General features: G+C 32.8%; 1 protein-coding gene across 4 annotated transcripts; it reads left to right on the top strand.

Moving 5' to 3' along the window:
- The first annotated feature begins 11,303 nt into the window (after positions 1-11,303).
- Positions 11,304-13,110, top strand: LOC119637578 (transmembrane protein 203). 4 transcript variants are annotated; one of them, XM_038033699.1, is made up of 2 exons: positions 11,304-11,321; positions 11,646-13,110. In XM_038033699.1, exon 2 carries the CDS (start codon positions 11,713-11,715, stop codon positions 12,187-12,189), a length of 477 nt encoding a protein of 158 aa, XP_037889627.1. In that variant the 5' UTR covers positions 11,304-11,321; positions 11,646-11,712; the 3' UTR covers positions 12,190-13,110. The 4 variants fall into 4 exon arrangements, with proteins under 4 accessions (XP_037889627.1, XP_037889623.1, XP_037889622.1 ...); XM_038033695.1 differs by lacking the exon at positions 11,304-11,321 and adding an exon at positions 11,337-11,481; XM_038033694.1 differs by lacking the exon at positions 11,304-11,321 and adding an exon at positions 11,337-11,484.
- The last annotated feature ends 3,632 nt before the right edge of the window (positions 13,111-16,742 follow it).

Genomic DNA, 16,742 nt, shown 5'->3' with positions numbered 1-16,742 from the left:
ACAAAAATTTACATATAAATTAAATTAATAATAAATTTTCAAGCCAAAATAAAACTTTATAATTAAATTAATTTAATAATCAATCAATATTATTACTTAATTTATTAATATAATTAATAAAATTTAGTAATAATATAATTATTTTATTTCATATCTTATTATATAAATTAACAATATTATATATATATATATATATACACATACATAATTAAATATATAATTACTAATTTTGTAATAAAATTAATATAAACCATTATTTTCTATTAATTAATTAATTTAATAAAGTCATTTACATTAATTCTCTATTAAATTTTAATAAATTAAAAATCTTAAATATTTTAATTTAATATTTATAGAATATAATTTATAATAAAATATTTAAGATTATTTATTGTCAAATAAAATTAGTATCAACTCATGTCAATTAAATTAATCATTATAAACTTTACAAAAATAAATTATACCCCCTCAATTATAGTACTTACTATAATAAATATAATATATATATATAAATATTATCAAACAAAACTAATTCATTAATATTTTAATTTTTTATAAATTACAAAACTCATCAGTAATTTAAAATTCCTGATTTATAATATTTTAATTTTTATTCAATATAAATATATAATTAGCAAAATAAAATATAGTTAAATAAATTTAGTAATAATTAATAAAGCCATTTTAAAATATTTAACTATTAATAAACTTATTCAATTAATTTTTATAATATTTAAAATATAAATTAAATAAGTAATTTAAAATTCCTGATTTACCTAAAATGAATATACTAATATAAGTTAATTATATAATAACTAATACTAATTTAAAATAAAATTTTAATAAATAAAAATCTTAAATATTTTAATTTAATATTTATAGAATATAAATTATAATAACAATAATTATTTTATATTTCATTTTTGTGAAATAAAATTAGTATCAACCCATATCAATTAAATTAATTATTACAAATTTATTAAACAAATAAATAAATAAATAAATATACCCCTCAATTATAGTAATTTAATATAATTTATTTAATAAATATAATAATAAAATAAAATTATTTTTAATTTTCATATAAAAATTAAATAAAATTATAAAAATTATTAAAATTTTTATAATTTTAATTTATAATAATTAATTTATATTAATAAATACAAACATAATCAATAAAATTAAATATAGTTAAATAAATTTAGTAAATAATTAAACAAAAAATTTATTTATTTTACATTACATTTTAAAATATTTAATTATTAATAAAAATTTATTTAATTAACTTATATTAGTATATCCATTTTAGGCAAAATCAGGAATTTTAAATTACTGATGTTTTTTTTTTTGCGTACATGTTTTTATTCAATATTTAATATCCACACAAAAATACATTAAACCCACTTTTCTAAAACACTATATGTGACCCACTTAACCTGTCTGATATTTGAGAAGCAACCGAAATCACTCCAAATTGCATTTCTGCGTTTCTTTAGAATTAGGTCACAAATTCTCTTTCTATGTACGAAATTAGTACAGTGAAAGCTTCTTATTCGCGCTTGCTTTATTCGCGGATTAAAAAATGCGATCCAATTCTCGTATTCGCGGATTTTTCGAGCTGTTTTGTTTCTGAAGCTGAAACTTATTTAAAAAAACAGAATTTAGACCTTAAAGCACTTTTACTTTTGCACAATGCACCAGGTCATCCTCGCGAAATTGAAACTGTGCATCTAAATACAAAAGTGACATTTTCACCACCTAATACGACGGCTTTGCTTCAACCTATGGGCCAAGGAATAATTCAGGTTTTTATGCTCTATTCCATTAGACGAACCTTGAAAATCATATTGGATAATATGGAATGCAATCCTGATATGAATGTTATGGAATGCAGGAAGATATTTGACGAAGCAAAATGCATCGTAAACATTAAAGAATCATTGGAAGAACTGAAGCCACAGGCATTGAAGTCATGCTGCCAACTGTGGCCTGCTCTGACTGCGGAAAATGACGTAGAATCTGTGCAAGTTCAAACTTTGACTGCAAACATAGCCGAAATCGCGAATGGGATAGGACGGGAGGGGTTCGAACAGATAGAAATAAGTGACATTCAAGAATTGTTTGAATCGCAAGATAAAGATTTGACTGAAACCGACTTGGAAGAAATGTTAAATTCACAGCCCATTGAGGAAGAGGCTTCAACAAGCACTGGAAACGTGACATTTAATTTGAAAAATTTTAGTGAAGGTTAAGAATGGCAAATGGGCTACACGATTTCTTTATGAACATTGTTCCGTCTATGGAACGAAGTCTTATTTTTAAGAGGCAAATTGCTAACCATTGCGTACCAGTCTGAATTGAAGGAGCTTTTTAAAACTGCCAAGCAAGAGAAACTTACAAAATTCTTCAAACCTTTGCCTAAGCATTAAGATAATTAATTAAAATGTTCTAAAACTTCAATTAAATTGATTTTTTTTTATTTTGTCACCTACGAACGTATCCCCTATAATCCAATATAAATTACCATTCCGTATTCCAGGTTTCTTTTTTCATTTTGTCACCTAGGAACGTATACCCTATAATCTCATATAAATTACTATTCCGTATTCATGGTTTCTGTATTCGCGGCATTTTTATGGAATGTATACCCCGCGAATAAGGAGATCTTACTGTATATAAGACTTTATTTTCTCAATATCGAAGATCAAGGAGTTTCAATGAACAATGCTTATATCGGAGTCAGTTACTTTTTCTCGTACTGGAATGTGCGATTGTTAGAAGTGTACTCAGATGCGCTTTAGAATCGTTAAGAATTTTAAACGCTTTTAATCTCTAGGTCGCCTAGCGTTTGGATGATCCCCTTAGCTCCTCAAGGACGGAAACATTACACTTATTTTAGTTCAATGATTACAATATTCACAATATACCACTATAGACTTGATATAGTGATGTTTGGCAAAAAAGGAAGAAATGATGAGAATATATCCGAAAAGTACCCAAAATAAATATATAAATACACACCAATAAAACGATAATACAATGTTGGATTACTAAAAATAACAGCAAAAATAACACCGCCTGCAGGCACTCCACCAAAAACTGTAAAAAAAGTATAGAAAAGCAGGGACTAAGTCCAAAAATTTTCAAATACGATGGGACTGTAATATTTCAGAGCTGCGAGGCTATAAAACCGTTCATGGATGTGCGAAATAAACAAATTAGTAATAATATTTTAGTTTTACATCTATATAATTCGATGTATATAGTCATAACTAACCTTTCATTGTTAAAAAGGAAAGAGATAACAAAAAAAAATTATATTATGCTTTTTGATACACTAGACCACTCGCAAATTTTACAATAAAACATTTTCACGAATGAGATAGAAAAAGCAGACAAGTCGAATTAATTTTTGTTGTGAAAAATTTCAATTTCTTGAACTTTTTTTTTTATTTGTTTGGAAATCGATTGGACCAGTTAAGTTAAAATTAGATCCATAATCCAGTAAAGTAGTTGAAAGCCATTGATGATAATTTTGACCATTTGTAGAGATTGATGCGACAGAGTGTTCAATATGAGAAGCTCTGTTCCGCTGTCAACCCATACATCATCGTACTTGGTACTGCACAGTCAAAACTCCGGCTAGAAACGCCGACAAAAGAAAAAAGTATAGGCGATTCGTGATTGTAAAAGAAATTATGAATGCAAAATTAGAACGAAAAATCAGCTAATTTGATAAAGGCAGTCAGTTGCTTCAAACGCCTAAAGTTACCAGGACGAAAAATTTCATATAAATTGTTATACAAGCTAAATATACTGAAAGACTGTCTAAGGATGTCAAATCTCCTGCACTCGAAAATAAGGTGCTCGGCAGACTCAGTAATATTGCATTCTTCACAAATATCAGTGGAGGAGACTTTGATCATTTTAAAATATACCTTGTCGTAGGTGTGATCATTCATAAGACGGTGAAGAACTTTAAATTCCCATGTTGTAAATTTTCCTCTAGGTAGGAGTGTGGGTGTCAAAAAAGGGTAAATTTTGTAGAAAAGCTGGTCACTTTTTTCTCTAGCTGAAACATGATACTCGTCTTTCCATTCTTTTACGATAAGTTTTTTGGTTAACAGAAGAGCTTCGCTGGAGGGGTAGTTTATGGACAAATCCATACCATCAAATCGAGCTTCACGTGCATGGAAGTCACCTTTTCCATTGATACTAAAACCGCTGTGACCTGGGATCCAGATGATGTGGCATTTTTCAATGCTTGGGCCTTTTAGAAGGTTGTAATTATCGAAGACGTGCATATTGTATGGGTCTTTGTTCTTGATTAAAGTCAGAGCCGATTTGCTGTCAGAGAAAATTACAAATTTTTTCAGTTTATTTTCAGATGCAAGGAGAATTGTCTGTCTGATGGTCAGAAGTTCAATGAACGTAGATGATAGTTCTTGTAGAACTTTGAATTTTCCTAAAAGTAGATTTGGGTATTCTATAATTGAGAAACTAGAAATGCCCGAATTGACAGATCCATCCGTTGCGTATATTTTGGATTTATTGTCGACGAAGTGGTTAAGTTTTTGCAGACAAGCAATTCGAAGACAAGACCTTGACCTATTTTTTTTTGAATTGGTGATCGAATTAAGTAAGTTTAATTCAACTACTCATTTATCATGAATAATATTATTCCAGGAGGGTATTGAGTTAACTTTATTGAAGATGTTACTGAATTTTTTGAAGCAGTTAGAGTGACTACTGGTGACGTAATTGTGTTTGGAAGCGATTTTGTCAAAGAAGGCAGGTTTAAAGATTTTAACCTTGAGAAGTTCTTTTGCAGTTACAAGAGAAATTCTCTTAGCTACGGGGAGCTCATATGAGATGGAACGTAAAATTGATGTTGGCGTCGAGGGGGACAAACCGGTACAACGTCTTAGGATGGAGTGTTGAAAGGTTTGTACTTTTTTTTAATGTATACGCGGGAGCATTGCACCATGTGGAGTAAGAATGTTAAATTTTGGTTCTAACAATAGATTTTTAAACGTTTAAAGCTTTCCTAGGTGGGAGTCCGGTGTGAATATTGGTTATAAGTTTGATGACATTTGAACGTAAGATTGGTTGCGTTAGTGAAAGTTAGAACCAACATGCGACCACAGCTGTTGATCGTAGAGTGCACATTGGTTGGGCAATTATCATTAAGATAATAGAAATTACTGGCTTCAATGATTTCTTGCACGGCTTTGCTTTCATTGTTTGACACGGAGTCACCAAAGCAAGTGTGTCTCGCATTAAAATCTCCTGCGATTATGAAATTGTGGGAGCTATCGAGCATATCACAGAGGCGATTAAAGTCATTCTGGAAAGATTAAATAGGGGAGTTAGGTTTGAAATAGCAAGCAGTAATAACAATATTAGGTTTTAGGGAAGAAATTTTGACAATAGCAATGTCAGCAGCTGATTTAAAGGGGATTTGTTTGAAGGAGTTGTAATTTGAGATTTTGAGATCGGAAATGTTCTCATCGGACAGAAAGATTTCACTCAAGATGGCGAAATCAGTTCGGTTGGAATTTATAAATTAATAAAGCGAATGGGCATTACGCCTGAAGCTTTGTATATTATATTGCAGAAAGGAGGTCATGAGAAATGCTAGAGCATGATAGGGCCGACCCAGATGTACCTTGTTTTAAAAGATCAAATTTTTGATGTGTTCGAAAAAAAACAAGTCTGAGTTAAGGCGAAGAGGCTTATCTGTGATATTGTTACATACTTCAACGAAGACGTAGCACTCACGAGTCACGTCATCACTTTAACGATTTTGAATTGTTGGGTCGGGGCGCTTTTCTTTTATGGAATTACGATTTTTATTGCTATTCTCAAAACTGCCTTTATTGGGAGGCTTGTTTTTAGAAGGAGCGATCAAAGACTTTGAGGAGGTGGTGTTAAAATCCTCAGCCAAGTTTTTTACGGATGAATTATTCCTATCAGTGATGATCTTTTTGAGATTTTCATTCTGGTTTGCGATTTTTCTTTTAAATGAACCCTTGCTATGTGTGTTTCAAACAAAATTTTCGAAATCATCATCGTTTGATAACATGCTTGAGAGCATCACCCCCTGGAGGGGCGGGCGACTTTTAGGATTCGTGCTAGATTGAAGGCAAAAGAAAAGGACCAACTGACTTACCGAAAACAGAAGGGATGTGGAAATCCGCAGGTTTTGGTGAATACGACAGAGACAGAGAGGACAAAAAGCCTTGTAAATTAAACAGGTTTAAGAATTTCACATAAATTGCCGCCATCTGATATCCGATGTACTGGTGAGATGACGAAGTAAGTCTTGTCGGGATGAGGTTGAAGTCAGCAGGTGGTGCTGCGTACTCTGCGGAAAAGCACAAGCATGTCGAGACTTTTGTTGATTTTGTTTAAATGCCGAAACTTCATAGTGAAGTATGTTTTTCACTAGTTCAATAGTTTTTGGAAGCAAAAGTTTATGAAAGTAAAACAACATACAACGTAGCTGACGCAAAATATGTATTATATCCAAATAAAAAGAAAAAAAAAACAACGACTGAAATAACTGAAAAAATGCAACATCGCAATTTGCGAAAAGGAAGAATGTTTCATCCGACTACGAAGCTCATCTCACTTAAAGTACATTACTATACACTCCGACTCCATTCAACTTCATAATTCGACAGTTTATCATCTCTAAATCTACAAAACTCAATCTGCAAAGTATGGTTTGGCCACAAGGCCGCCCCATTTCCTCGAAAGTGGGGACTTTAAAATCCTCAAGGGCGGTCTGCCCTTGAGGTCTTTATGCCCACATTAGAAGTGAGTATAGTGCATTTATTCGCTCCAGAAAAAATGCTTTGGCAATAATCGAACCTGACCAAAACATATCATGATTTCCTTAACTTTTTTCCGTCTGTAACAAAAAAATTAAATTGACCTCTTCCCATGCGTCTACGGCGATTTTTATTGTCGCCAATGCTTCACTTAACAACAATTATAATGTGTACATTCTGTCCGAATTTCGTGAAATCCGTGGTGTGCTATCTTCTCTGATTTCATCGAATTTGAAGTTCACTCAGACGTCTGTCTCAAAAACCTTCTCTACTTGGGTCTTCTACCTAAATTTTGCAAAGTTGCGGAAGTCATGCGCTTTCACAAGTTCGATCAAATGTCTAACTCTCGTGTGCCTTTGAATAGATGTTTCTGAAGGTTTAACGTGGGTACACTATCTCGTAGGTTTAATACCACGGTGCCCGATGATACACGGGTAAATTTTGCGTCTCCCGTCTACACTGGAGAAGCCGCATATGTTTATTGTGTATGGTCCAATAAACCCACTCTGGGGAGTGTTGAGACCTCTTATTACCTCTTATTATTCACTTAAGGAATGATAGAAACCACAACCACCACGATGCCTCCCGAAGGAGTCGTACCCAGTAGTCAGCACTTACATATTGGTCTACTGCTACGTTCAAACTGGGGAATGTACATCCTAACTTCCACCGCGGTTTCCACGTGTATGAAAATATGCAAACTTCCCCCCGAAAAATCTTGGCAAGCATTAGACCATATGTCGAGTCGATGTTACAGTGACGCAAATATTGGCGTTTCGATCACACTGATAAGTTGTGGTCATGCCAAAAGCCGCTCGGCCCTTTCAATGGCACACACCACGATTACTCCACAAACTGTCCTCAAAATTCTAGAAAATGCATTAGTTGCAAGGGTGATCACGTTCCTGATTACAAACCTTGACCACGGTACAATAAAATTTCCGAATTGAAAAAAGACGCAGCAGAACGTCTCAAACTGGAAAGTTACTCTTTTGATCAAAGTACTTACGCACACCCAAATAATCCAAATTTTTTAATTTCTCTGAAGGCGTTCCCTAAGTTGCCTCCACCAGTTTTTCAACCAACAATTAAACACCTAACACTGAGCTTACTGTGTCTTTTGCCAACAAGAAGATGATAACTCCCTACTTCCAATATAAAATTTTCAAATCCCGAGACTGTGACACAGACAATATTCCTTAGGACTACGTAATAATCGCTGATTCTACCATTTTCTCTAACTTATCTTAAATGTCTGATCGTATTGAAAAATTGCATAATATCAAGCCGTCCTCTAAATCAAATTCTATTATTAACTCCGCCACACGCATATCTCCCGATCTTCACAAGAAGATTCTTAATCAACAACCCTCGTTCGTAGCCCTAATCTCTCTCAATCAATATTAAAAATAGCTTAACTTATTTGCACTAGTACCCGTAATAAATTAAAACAGCGCGAACAACACTTTCATTGTAATGACATCTCCGTGACTTATCTTTCTGAAACTTTTCTTAAGTCTCGTGATTGTTTTTCTATTACGAATTATAAGGTAATTAGATTCGATCGTATTTCCAACGCCCCTCATGGTGGTGATGTGGCAATCCTTATATCTAACAAGCTTCCATTCTCTTACACTTCTAATTGTTCAAATTGTGAAGCTTGCAGATACATCTCACTTCGGGGTCTCTTAATCACTAGTTTTTATATTTCACCTAATTGTAGTGTTTCTGATTCTTCATTTAACAAGTTATTTTCTCTCAGATCCGACTTATCTGCATTAGCATGTGGTGGTTTTAATGCTCACAATGTGTATTTGGGTAGTAGTTTCTCCATTTCAAGAGGCAGACAAATTGAGGATTTTCTTGAAAACAGCAGTTCAGCCTTAGTAAATAATGGTGTCGGTACTCATTTTTGGTTCATCTCTTCTTGCATAGATCTCTTGATCTGTACAACTAATCTGAGTTCACTGAGTACCTGGAAGACCCTTAACAACACCTTGGGTAGTTCTCACTGTCCAATCGAAATTGGCCTTCATTTGCATTTTATTACCCGTTGCCATTCACACACCCATGTTCTAAAGTATATTAAACCCTTCTTTATTTAACAATACTATCCGTAACATTTCTAATACCATCCAAACAAATCACTCCTCGGGCTGTTTCTTTGATAGATTCTCAAAGGCTTCCACCAATGCTCTAAGCCGAAAGTCTTCTAAAAAATCACACCCTCCTAATCCTTGGTGGAACGCCGCATGCAATCGAGTTGCTGCCAAACTTAGACTCGCTGTTAATAAATACAAAAGATCTCCTTGTAGACTAAATTTCAAATTTTTGGTCGATGTTAGAAAGGAGCATACTTCTACTCTTAGGCTGGAAAAACGTAAAGACTGGAAACAAGTTTACAAAAATTTTAATAGAAACATGTAAATTTCAGATCTTTCGCGTACTCTGAGAATTTTTGGAGGTATCACTTCCTCCCGTTGTTCCATACCCACACAGCACTTTAATGAATTCTGTGACAAGCTTGCTGGACCTTCTGGTCCTATAATCCCGTCTATATCACTTGATGAGAAATGTGATAATTTTTTTTTAAGTGACATATCTCCCTCTGAACTCGATAAAGCTTTTAATCTCTTAAAAAACTTTAGCTCCACGCTAAGCCTCAAAATCCTGCATAATGAGAGCAGATTAATCTTACTAAACGAATTTAACAATATTCTAATTACAGGCTATATACCCTCTTCTTGGTACGACTACCAAATTTTCACTTTAAGAGAAAACAATAATTCGCCAGTTAATCTTAATTCTTACGGACGTATTGCCTTAGTTTCCACTCTTAGAAAAATTTTCGACATAACCCCAGCGGTTCTGGACCTTAGCGTTTGGTTCTGTCAACATTAAAATCCCAAATTCTATTCTACTCTCTTTGAATCTCCCTGCCAAAATTTGTAAATTACTATATGACCTCTTTCTCTATGAGAACATGTTCATTAACAATGATGATGTTCCCTCCCTCAAAACCTCTCAATTCTGGGCTATGCTGACGATCTTGTCATTGTTGTTCCAATTCTAATCCAGATTTGTATAGGCGCAACTTGCAATCTGCCCTCGACGTTATTTCCTCTCGTCTTGAATCACTTCAACTCACACTTTCAGTCAATAAGAACAAATGCTTTGTCCTCTCATAAAAAATAAGAGACCCCACGATTACTCCTCTGCTCATCTATGGTTCTTCTACTACGGTTGTTAAAACTTTCAACTTTTTAGGCTTTGTCCTACATTCGAAACTTTCCCCAGCAGCTCACATTGACAAAACTACCAAACAATGTTTTCAACTCATCAATGTATTGAAATCCATTTGCGTTATTTATTGGAACTCTGATCCTTCTTGTGTGATTGAACCGTATCTTGGCTTAATCAGATTAAAATTAAAACACGCTTGGTCACTCTAATTAGACATCCCAAAGAACGACCTTCTGAAATTCTGCAGAATCCTATGGAAATGACATTGTCCGGGTCTTGGTGGCATGAATTCTACACACAGACTAAGCTTGGAACAGATGGCAAATGCTATAACTCTGTAAGATTTTGTTTACTCGTCAATTTTTCATTCAATAAAATTCTATCTTTTGAGAATCATCTGGTCTTACCTTTCATTTACAACTTTATATCCCTCAATATCTCTTATTTCTTCTTTAAAATTTTAGCTGACAAAACTAATAACTTGAACATTCTAAGAACTCGTGTACATAGCTTATTCAAACTTCCTCTTGGTTCTCAATATTTTCGACCTGTAATTAAATTCTTCCCAATCGGACAATCTCTGTTTTGGCAGAGGTACACTTCCGCTTTTTAATAAAAACTTTAAAAGAAAAAAATAAAAAGGCGGACATATAACTCACAAAATTAAAAAAAAAAACTTTAGTCAATCACTAAAATAAATTAATAATAATATTATATTCCCAATCTAATCCCAACTTCATTAAGGTCTAAACAAAGACTTTTATGTTCATATTGGGCCTTTTTTACACATCCCACCAAATTTTCGGTTGTTAATTTGCTGAATAACAGAAGAAAAAGAGGTAAAGATTATATAATAATAAAAATATATATTTTCTATAACTCCTAATTTCTGAATATAAAGCGATTGTTGTCGTAATTACTCCTGCTTTAAACTTGAAGCTTCGTTTCAGAAAGCGATGGTAAAAATTAGTTTCTATATAAGAATTTTCTAAAGATAGAATTGAAATACGCTCTCACCTCTTCCAGTATATATGGCCTCATCTTAGAAGTTTTATTTCACAAGCGTTCGTTTTTATACACGAGCTGTGTAAGCATTGATATGACAAATATCGTCTCCTCTTACAGTATGTGTAACCTTTCAACACGTCATTGTTTATTTCACGTACATCAATTTTTGAAATCATTTAGTCAGCTAATATTAACACACGTTATCGACCGTGTCAAATCGCTATTAATAAATTGGTAATAAATTAAATGAAGAATTTTTTAAAGGAAAAACTTTACCGAAATTTAAGTGGCGGGAAATTTACTTAAAAACAAATCTAATTTTCTTCCACGATAAAATTTTGAAAGGTCTAGCAGAACGATGCAGAGTTAGATTCAGCAAACATTTATAAATACTATAGTAATTTTTATATATTTTATATTTATTTAAGTCATTCTTATGATCGATAGATCAATCCATACCGTTTTCATACATACCTGAAATAAAATCATCAACTTTATTGCTCAACCGAGAGGAAAAAGAAATTTTTTTCAAAGTATATTGCGTTGTCTTTATTGCAGATGAATTAAACCTGTTGTGTGGCACGGAAGATATAAATATTCAAGGAAGCACCACGTACAAAAATGAATGAACCAAATTAGAAATGTAACAATCATACACTTCTTTCTCACGTCGTTAAGAATGTTCAAACTCTCCGAACTAGTAAGATGGCTTGGTCTAACTGAATTTGAAATAATGATAAATTTATGTGGCCTCCTTGTATTTACGGTAACACTTGCTTTACGAATATCTGGAATTTCCAGCAAAGTCATTGTGGATTGGTTTACAGTTTTCAGTCCACTCTTCTGTATAGATATTTGTAATGCGTATTTTTGCGTAATCATCGGCATACGTATGTATTTGGATTCAGACAATAAGCGTAAAGCTCTACATCGGTTCTTGTGGAGCACATATTTTTTGTTCTTGGTTGCTATTTTCAAATATTTACTATGTTTAAAATTAACTGGACAAACTGGTTTAGAATACAGTGAAGTTTTTTCGCCTATATTTGTATTATTGCAATTAGTAGCTGTGCGTGCCTGCCAGTTGCCTAATTCTATATAAATTTCACATAAATTACATATAAGCATCCGTATATATTCAAATAAGTTATCAAGAAGTAGTTTTAATTATATTTTAATAAAAAAGACGTCTTTAATCAGAAATTTCAAGAACTCTGGTTGGACTTTTCAAAATATATTAATTGGCTTTGTAAAATATTACTAGGTAAAGCCGACTATTTTTCAGATTAAATCTGTATTTTAACTAGTGGCTATGTAGAAATCTGTATGACGTCTAACAAAAGTGGCATGTTACATATTTTCAAAAACTATTTTGGAAGTGAAAGTGAGTGGCTGTGCTTAATATTCAAAGCTACTGATTAAATCTTGACTTTGTATTACCTTTTTTCAATACGTCTTTTTTGTCTAACACTTATTGCAAGTAGTTGTAAAATATATATATAAAAGAAAATATAAGTCCACACAAACTAATCTAAGAAAAATCGCCCTAATTGAATTAAGTACATCAATTAATCCTTTATTCATATATATCTGTTTTGTAGGTGTGTAATATTGTGAGAGAAACTGAAGGTTCCGATAAATTAAAGTGTTTTGGAAATGGTTTTTATTTTGCTCTGTCATTTTACTAAAACTTACACAAACATCCGAAGAGCAAGAGTTGATAAATGTTACGCGAAATATTTCAGAAACAAGTGATAAGCGACAAAATTTAAAATGTTCTAAAAAAAAAAATTATAAAATTTATTGATGGAAGTAGAAAGAATAGTTCAGATAAAAATATGAGTTGAGCATAAGCACAACCTTTTGTAAATGTGTTCTCTTGCGCAAGTAGCTAACCTATGCGTACAAATTTTCGTATATTGCTTTTCACAAATTTTTCGCAACAAGAAATTTTACACACGCTTGTTCTTCAAAAGTTTTTTTTTTCATTTTTTTGCTTTAATATTAATTTTACCATTAGGCTAATTTTAATATTAATTTAATATACTTACGGTAGCCCAATAAAATTTACGAAAAATTAAGGTGTCTCTTATTAAAAATTGCATTTATGGTTTAAGGGGAAAAAAATAAAGAATCTTTTTTCGAACCTTTTAGTGATGTGTTTTCTCTATATGTCCACTTTTTCATGTTATAATTTAGGATTGAAGTATATTTTTTGTTTATAACTTTATCTTAAGGAAAAAAAAAGCTTGAATTATTATTTAATGTAAATTTTTATTTCTTAATAAATATATTTTTTGATCCTACTGCGTAAACGTATAATAACAAAAACCTTGACACTGATTATGTATGGGGTTGACCCTAGGTCACATTTTCGAGTTTCTACCTTTTTAGCCATATGTATGTACAAAAAGGGTGAAAAACGCTCTCTCAAAATTGTCAAAACCGAAGTAAGCAAATTTGCTCACGCTTGTTTGATTTAGACGGTCGAATCAATTAATTAGTTATTTTTTTTTAGTTTTTACTTCAATTGCGTAATAAGTACTTTTAATTTGGTAAGCTTCGGTAAAGGTTGTAATTATTTATATATCATCAATCTTTTCATACATCATATACCATTGGTAAAGCGCAAACGAGGGAGAAATAATAAAAACTCATCACTCTACTGTATATATTGATCTTATCGTTAACCGGGCTAGTTTTTTTTATTAAAAACGAGGGAAAGGTAGGTAAACTGTTATTAAATAGAAAAGTAATCTTAAGGAATATATGCACATCAGGCGAAATGGTTTCTTCGCCCATATCATATTATTTAGCAGTAGGGGAACATGAAGATTGGCGAAAAGGAATCTTGTAAGACATAGATTTTTTTCAATGGAATGGATCGTGACAAGTGTTAATGCCAACACAAAAGAGGAGCTTTATAGAAATTTGGTGTTCCTGGTGGTAGGGCACGTTTTGTGATTTTCTTGTCGTTTTGAGACGTTGTTGTACAATAACCAATTATTCAAATATTGTGTAATGTGTAAGTAGAAGCCGGGATTGTGCTTTTTGCTGCCTGACTAGCCCAGCTACACTTACAAAAAAAGAAAAGAATTGATAAATGACGAACGGCGTGTCTTGTCTAAATAGTCTTATGATCCTGTTAGTATTGTTCTTTCGTCTGTTAGTCTGACCTTATGTATCTGTAGGTTCGCCAGGTCATTGTCCTTTTGTTACATTCCTAACGCCTACATACACTCACACTTGTACCTCATCTTCACTAAACCTATTACATACCCATTATTATTATTATTAATTTCACCAGAGAAATAAATTCTCAGAGTAAACTCTTGAAGCACTAGCATCTAAGGCTATCGGCTTTTATTAGAAACTCCACCGCACTTGAGATTCGAACCCACGACCACTAAGTTGCTAGTCGAGATTCCTCGCTTTCGGCCACTTAGTAGGATATATTATTATTACATACCTAGTTCATCATGATAGTTTTTTTTTTTTGCACTTCTTACATTTCTTATTTGCTGTGGATGCCTATTTCCTTCCTCCTGGCATTCTAGCAAGGCCACTTCGACAAAATCCTCTAAGCTTCCACGTGATGATGTCCTCCATGATACGAACGATAGCAATTGGCCTACAGCCAAGCATCCCTTTGAAGCTGTATTAAATACTTGTTTGTTTTCTTCTTTTATTATTGTTATTTTGTTATTTAAATAGCACTCCCATACGTTTACATATTACCTTTACAAAGCCGTTTCTATGTTTCCTCATTTTAACAACATTTAAAATTTTTTTTTTGGAAAGTTGTTGAAAATAATAGCGATAGTGACCTCCACATTTTTATACTCGTGTACAAATAAAATTTCTTTAACTTTTCTCCAGCGTTTTATTTCTATCGATTTGTGTTTGCTTTTATACAAAATTTTGCATGTTCTTTAGCTAACAATTTTATTCTCATACACAACTTACAGCGGTTTTAATATGACAAAATTTTCACTTAATTGCGATATTTATTTTTCTCAATATATATTTTAAACTGCCATAAATGCTTCTTTTTTATTTGTTATTTTCTTTCTGTTGGAAGTTTTAACATGACGAGAATTCCATTTAATTGCAATGTTTAGATTTCTAAACATTTATTTTAAATGGCCTTAGATCATTTTTTCTTTTATTTTCTGGTCCTTTAACCACCATGCATATGTCTTAACTCCCGTTCTGCCGCTAAAGTTTTTCTTTCCTGCCAACGTCCAACCTCTGGCTGTGTTCATCTTAAACTCCTTGACGTTTATTTTACCCCAAAACCGACTACCCGCTTACTATACAGACGGACTTCGAACTTTGATCGGAAATCCTGTTATTACGAGTAAGACTTCTCTATTTGTGTAGAGCAGGGAAAAAGTCGACTAAAAGGAAACTCCCTATACGCACATACGTGGACTTTAGAATTGCTGATATTTACTGAACCCACGTTCAGTTTCGCAAGCCCACATAAAATGAAGAATATTTCATAAATCGCATGTTTTTGTGTACACATATATCAATTTTGTAAGAATTGCGGCCTCGATAATAAAGCTATAGCAGGAAGCTTTAGATTTCCTGGATCAAGCCACGACTCGCATATGTGAAGGCATTGCGATCACAGAGCTTATCTAGAAGACCATTGGATTGGAAATCAAAAAAATGTTTGGCTCCTTGATAAGCGATTATAATGATGTCGGGCGCTATGTAGCTGTACCATTCAAATACTTTCAGGTGATATCGGATACCTTTTAGAGTAGTGGGTAATGACATCTTACAAAACTCCAACCAATCCCATCAAACAGAAATGTAATGATATGCGTTGCAAGGCGTGGAATATTGTTGAGAAACGCATTGGTATAAAGGTTAGTGTAAAATTCACTTTTCAAAAATGTAAATTAAGCTTTTATAACTTTCAAGATCGGCATATAAATAAAGGAGCAGAAAAGCAATTATGACTCAATATGGGAAAATTCGGAAATGGTACCGCTGGTCTTCACAATATTTGCGTGTACTACAAAATGTAAAATTCGGAAGTTAAGGATTTAACTACCGTAGTTCTCACATCTTATTTTGACGACGGTGTAAGCATTTTACTAGAGATCTCCCAATTGAGGCGAATAAGTGAGGAAATAAGAACCGGCATATTTTCTGCAATTGAGATTGGATCGCAATAATTTAAAAAGCATAAAGAATGAATGGGTAACGCTGAACGTGTTTTGTACACGCGGTAATATAAATATTTTATTTTGTTTAGTAAATGAAGGAATTTTGTATTTTAATCCATTTTTGCTCGATAGCTGCTTGCTACGTAGTATTACTTGGTTTTTTGTAGGATTTAGTGTAATTAGTGGAAAATTTGTTGGGTGCAGCTCGACTCGAGGGTGCCGCTTTTGGTACTCAGTATAATTAAGCGTGCCACATGTCAAAGCAACATTAGTGATGGCGTTGGCCAAGATGTATGTGGGAAAAATTATCATGGCATTGCCGGTTTGATGAAAGCAAGCTGACCATGTTGGAATGTTTTAAATGTGATTTATAATACTGTGGAGAAGAATCGTATTCTGTTGAAGGAGTATAAGGATGAGCGCCAAATAGAATTGAAAAATAATGAGGTAAAAGTAGGTAACTTGATCAAAA

The sequence above is a fragment of the Glossina fuscipes genome, unplaced genomic scaffold, assembly GCF_014805625.2.
Source record: "Glossina fuscipes isolate IAEA_lab_2018 unplaced genomic scaffold, Yale_Gfus_2 60, whole genome shotgun sequence".
Taxonomy (NCBI): domain Eukaryota; kingdom Metazoa; phylum Arthropoda; class Insecta; order Diptera; family Glossinidae; genus Glossina; species Glossina fuscipes.
This window is presented reverse-complemented; position numbering and strand designations above follow the sequence as displayed.